General features: G+C 56.2%; 1 protein-coding gene across 1 annotated transcript in view; it reads left to right on the top strand.

The window, feature by feature from the left end:
• Positions 1–5,854, top strand: part of CEP72 (centrosomal protein 72kDa) — a 19,377-nt gene that overhangs the window by 6,635 nt on the left and 6,888 nt on the right. Inside the window, exons 6-10 of the mRNA XM_006876904.1 lie at positions 671–862; positions 2,676–2,980; positions 3,889–3,914; positions 4,450–4,571; positions 5,240–5,436. Of these exons, the coding sequence (XP_006876966.1) occupies positions 671–862; positions 2,676–2,980; positions 3,889–3,914; positions 4,450–4,571; positions 5,240–5,436 (842 nt within the window). The remainder of the gene's footprint in view (positions 1–670; positions 863–2,675; positions 2,981–3,888; positions 3,915–4,449; positions 4,572–5,239; positions 5,437–5,854) is intronic.

The raw sequence follows: 5,854 nt of genomic DNA, 5'->3' as shown, positions 1-5,854 counted from the left end.
CTGGGTGGAGGTGGTGTAAGGGGGGCCCACCTGAGACCACCCTCATGCACGCAGGACACAGGCTCCACGACTGTCTCACCTCATACCGTGGGTTGGGGTTGAACTCCCTTCTGGTGACCAGCTGATGTTGGGAGCTCCCAAGGTGCAAGCTGTGGCAACTCTTACCTTTTTTTGCCTCGTTTTGAAATTTATTTCTTGTTACCAAAGAGACTGTCCAGAAACATTAAGTACTAAAGCATCTGTCATGGCATTGTTTTTCCAAAGGTCCTAGTGGAGACAGGTGTGCGCTTCATTTTAAGATGAGGGAGCTGCATGTCGCCGGCCACTGTGCCTCCCTACACCGTCTGCCTCCTTTTCCTCACGTAATCAGTATAGACAGATGTGCCCATAAACTAACCATCTATTCAGCGTTTTCTTATTTAACCAATTTAAGGGTACAGAGTCCTGGTGTGGCACTGTGGGCTAATGCGCCAGACTGCAAATACGTTTGAACTGCAAGGTCGGTGGTTCAAGCTCACCAACAGCTCCTTGGAAACCCTTTACAGGGTCACTATGGGCCAGAACCGACTTGACGGCACTTACCGACAACAACATCCAGTACATATCCTGTCCTATCAGAAGTGTATGATTTTTAATGAGCTCAAACTGGAGAAACTTTCTTACTCTCCAGAATCGAGGCATGTGCTAAGTCCACAGTCAGCGCAGCATCAGTGTGGCGACTCCATCCAGAAAGGCCCCGAGAGGAGGAAAAGCACCTTCAAAGGGGGCTTCCCCGAGAAGCAGCCACAAGTCCACTGCTGCGGTGAGCAGCCCAACGGCCTCTCCACCTACCTGGCGCACTTCCTCTTCCCCCCGCAGCCAGGTAACTGGCGCCTGTCTGTCCCCTGTGCCGTGTGTGTCTGTGGAGCTCTCTAAAAGGTCTTAGGAAAGAGTGGATCACAGTGACATGCATACTGTACTGTGTCTTCATTTCATAGTCTGCAGACACTCCGGAGCTTCCGCTCTGTGCACACGCATGCACACTCTCTCTCACGTATGTGCACATGCTGTCCTTTAAATGCAGAGACTCCGATTCTGAAAACTCAAAGAATAGGAAAATTAAATACTAAACGGGGTGGGAGTGTGATATGGTCAAAAACCAGTTAGTCCGTTCCTGCTGTGGCGCTGGAGGACAGGCACTGGGCTGCTCGCCATAAGGTCAGCAGTTCAAACCTACCACCAGGCCTCAAAACCCTATACAGAGTCAGAACCGACTTGACAGCCCCGTCCTGCAGGGATCCACTCCTTCCAGGTTTGGTTCCGGCCAGGCTGGGGAGGGGGGCGGGGGGGCGGGTGTGCTGAGTGTAGGTGCACCCCCGGTGCTGCCTGGGAGTGGTGCGTGCTGGAGGGGAGGCAGCTGGTGGGCCCAGCTGTCGGCGTGGAGGGTGCTGGGGGTCTGCTCATCTGTTAGACTCCATTACTCCTCCATTCTGTCCTGCCCCCTCCAGTGGGTCTCCTGCATGTACACACACACACTGTCACACGCTCACACACAGTGACATGTGATCCTGCAAGCATGTGCACCCTCACCCCACACACTCACATGTGCTTCCACCATGCACACACATGCACCCTCACACTACAAGTTGTCAGTGCTCACACCACACACTCACACATGCTCACAGGTGCTCCTACTGCACAATCTCATGTGTTCACACCGTGTACACACATGTGCTCACGCTGCAATCAGTCATATGCACACTGACACCACATGCTCACACCACAGACACATGCGCTCTCCTGCAATCACATGCACACATACACAATCACACTGCACATGGTTACATGGGCTCAAATGGCACACTCACATGGACACGGGCTCACCAAATGTGCTTACATTGCCATGGATTCATATACGTGGGCACACACTCAGACACACGTACACTCACGTGCTCACACCCACATGGGCTTGTGCATACAGTAACAAGTATGCTTACATGAACACATTAACACGTGTGCTCACTCCCACATGGACTCGTGTACATGTTCATACACTAACGGGTGTGTGCTCGCACCCATGGGGACTCATGTACATGCAGTAACACACATGTGCCCACAACCACATGGACTCGTGTATATGTGCATACAGTAGCATGTGTGCTCACATGAACTCATGTACATGAACACAGTAACGTGTGTGCGCTCACACCCACATGGACTCGTGTACATGCATACACAGTAACACATGTGTGCACACTCACATGGATTTGTGTACATGTGTGCTCACATGCACTCATGTGCACAAACAGTAATGTGTGTGCTCACTCCCACATGGACTCATTTACATGTGGACACAGTAATGTGTGTGCTCACATACATGAACACAGTAACACGTGTATGCTCGCTCCCACATGGACTCGTGTACATGTGCACACAGTAACACACATGCGCACACTCCCATGGATTCGTGTACACACGAACACAGTAATTTGTGTGGATTTGTGTACATGTGCACACAGCCACACACACACATGTACGCACACTCATGCGGACTCGTGTGCATGTGTACAGAGTAACGTGCTCATACTCACGTGGACTCATGTACATATGCACATACTCACGTTCTCTAAGTCACAGCACTATCTTTGAACCTTCGAGGAGCTATGTGACGAGGCCCCTTGTCTCCTGCCCCACAGACCCCACAGACAGGGAGGACTCCGTTTCGTCTTCTCACAAGTCCAGTGTGTCCACACAGAAGGCTGGGCACCGGTCGCCTGTCTCTGAAAAGTACAGGAAGCACAGGCTGCCTGATGGGAGGTTCCAGGGGTCTCTGGACCAGGAGTGCCCAGGTTGCTTTGCGGGGGCCTGTGGGCCCCCGAGCTCTGAGGAGAGCCTCACCAGGCCAGACGGCTCAGAGAGCACCAGCGAGAGGACTTCCTCACAGCCGGAGGCCCCCGAGGCCGAGGAGCCGCAGCCCCGCAGTACCAGCGCTGCCAGCGAGGTGAGCTGGGCCCCGCAGCGTGGAGTCAAGTCACGTCCAAGAGCGTGGAGCAGTGCTGGAGCGGAGCGAGGGCGTGACCTCCTAGTGTGCTCCTTGTACTTTCAGAACCGAGGCCAGCCTCCAGGTGACTTCCCTTCTGTGGCTGTCTCCTGTAGTTAGACATGCAGTTATGGTGCACACCGGTGCCCATTGGATCCTTTTTGCAATGTGGGAGCACAACAGTGGAGACAAGGGGTTTTCACAGACTTCGGTGCTGTCTCCATACACAAGATCCCTAGTGTCCACAGCCACAGCCTGAGGGGGGTGTCCTGGAAGGTGCCAGGGTCCCACAGCCTGAGGGGGGCGTCCTGGAAGGTGCCAGGGTCTCACAGCCTGAGGGGGGCGTCCTGGAAGGTGCCAGGGTCCCACAGCCTGAGGGGGGCATCCTGGAAGGTGCCAGGGTACTCCAGAGGCCTTAGCTGGTCAGGACAGGGTCCTTGCCTCTAGTGTCCTGAGAAGCAGGTGGCCTGCCCTCTGCTGGCTCAAGTGGACACTTTGAGACGGGATGGGCACAGAGAAGCCCAGGAGCCCGTCAGCTAGACTGCCATCCGTCAGCCAAACCTCCATCCTCAAGGGCCTTACCTCTGCACCCTCTTCTGGGTTCAGAGTAGCCATGTGATGTGGGCCACTGACCACAGCTCCCAGTGGGAGTAGTGAGGAAGGCCACCAAGGGGCTGCTCTGAGGCTGGGGTGGTGCCCAGGCCTCATGCCGCTGTGCTGACCTGTCCTGGGATGTGGGCTGCCCGTCCCCGGGGTGACCATGAGTAGAGCAGCACTCTTCACTGCAGGCTGTCCCAGAGAGGTACGCTCTCCCACACCTGTGCATGACCCTGCATCTGTGCATGACTCCACACCTGTGTGTGACCCAGCATCTAGTCATGAGCCCACACCTGTGCATGATCCCAAACCTGTGCACGACCCCACACCTGAACATAATTCCACAGTTGCGTGTGACCCAACATCTGTGCGAACCCCCAGACCTGTCCACAACCTACACCTGTACAAAACCATGCTCCTGTGCACAGCCATTTACCTGCATACAACCTCACACCTGTACACAACATGGCACGGGTACTTAACCCTGTACCTGTCAGGCTGCACCCTCCCCATCTGGCCTCCAGCTGTGGTGCCGCCATCTCTGCGGGACCGCCCAGTGTCCCACCCAGCATGTGTCTGTCTCCAGATGTGCTCCGGAGCAGCCTGGAGCTGCCTGGCTCACACATACACGAAGTGTGGACCAACACAGCACAGTGGGGGAAAGGCTCCCGACTACATGCGGTCCCTGGGATGAGGCACCATCAGAAATGCAGCCACCAGCGCGCATGTGAGGGTGTGAGCTGCATCGTGGATGGGCAGGTATCTGTGTTGGGTCCCGCTGAGTCCTGTGCCCAGCGCCCTGACCTGAGGCGTTGTGGCTCTCTCCCTCAGCCTACGGCAGCCCCACCTTCAAGAACAACCACCCTGGAAACTGCACTCCTGGAGTCTCTCCTGGACCTGGTGGACAGGCACTGGGGTGGCCGCAGGTCCCTGCACAGTAACCAGGCCTTCCTGGGTGAGTGGTGGCACTTGAGCAGGTGGGGGGCCTTGGGCGGTTGGGGGACCTGAGCAGGTGGGCGTGGCTGCCTCCTGCTGCTCCCTCACCTCTTTCCCCTGCTGAGGCTGCAGTGCTGTGTGGTGTGGCCCTGGCTGGACGGAGGATTGGGGACCTCAGGAAGCTCCATGTCTCCGGCCTTCTCTGGGTCTTTGGCCATGCAGACCATGTGCAGGATCAGGGGCTGCAGCACTCGGGGGGGAGGGGGGTCAGGCTGGGAGCAGATTGGTCTGGATGGAATTGGGGGTGGCGCCTTCCATGCCCCGTGCTCTGGCGGGCAGACAGCCACCCAGCAGAGTTGTGTGGCCACACACACCCTGTCCAGTCCACCAGCCCTCTACTCCTGGAGGTGGGAACCCCCAACCTTGGGGGGCCTCAGTGCCTTCTGGCTGTGGGCAGCAGTGGAGGAAGGTTATGTCAGCACCCGTGGGGTTGTCCAAAGTTGCCCTGTGGGCCCAGACCCTGGAGAGGACTCGAGCACCAGCAGCACTTGTTCAAACCTTCCAGACAGAGCCCCTGGTGGCAGCCCTCTCCCAGGAACCCCCGGGCCCACCTCAGAGCCTGTGAGCATGTTGAGGCTTCAAGTGGAATCCTGTTTCCTCCTCTGAATGACGGCTGACTTTCTCCAGGTCAGATGAGGCACCTTCTGTCATCTGTCCAAGCGCTCACGGCAGCTCAGAACCAGGCAGTGCTGGCCAGTGAGGCGGTCAGCCGCCTGGCCCTGGAGAACGAATCTCTGCACAGGCACCTGGAGGAGCAGCAACAGCAACACAGTGCGTCAGTGGACGAGGCGCGGCGGGAGCTGGAGGTCACACGGAAGGAGACGGTGAGCCCAGAGGCCCTCGCGATGTGGCTGGCCCTAAGACGTTGTTGTTAGTGCCATCAAGTCTGTTCCGAGTCAGACCGACCCTGTATACAGGGGTGAAAAATGTCTGAGCCATCGGCCACATGAGGCCTGAGAAATCGTTCAGTCTGCCCTGCACAGGCAACTGCACTCCCAGCCATTACGTTGTTGTTGTTGTTGTTGAGTGCTAGCGAGTTGGTTCTGACTCATAGCGACCCTGTATGTTAAGGGTGAGTTAATTAAATGTTTGAGCAATATCAATGACTTATACTGACCCTGTGCAGAACAGAAGGAAACACTGCCCAATCCCGCACCAAACTCACAATCTGTACTACACCTGAACCCACTGTGCCAATCCATTTCATAGCAGTCTTCCTCTCTTCCTCCACTTTTGTTGTTG

The sequence above is a fragment of the Chrysochloris asiatica genome, unplaced genomic scaffold (genome assembly GCF_000296735.1).
Source record: "Chrysochloris asiatica unplaced genomic scaffold, ChrAsi1.0 scaffold00424, whole genome shotgun sequence".
Classification (NCBI taxonomy): Eukaryota; Metazoa; Chordata; class Mammalia; order Afrosoricida; family Chrysochloridae; genus Chrysochloris; species Chrysochloris asiatica.
Note: the sequence above shows the minus strand (reverse complement) of the source record. Positions and strands in the feature narration are given on the sequence as shown.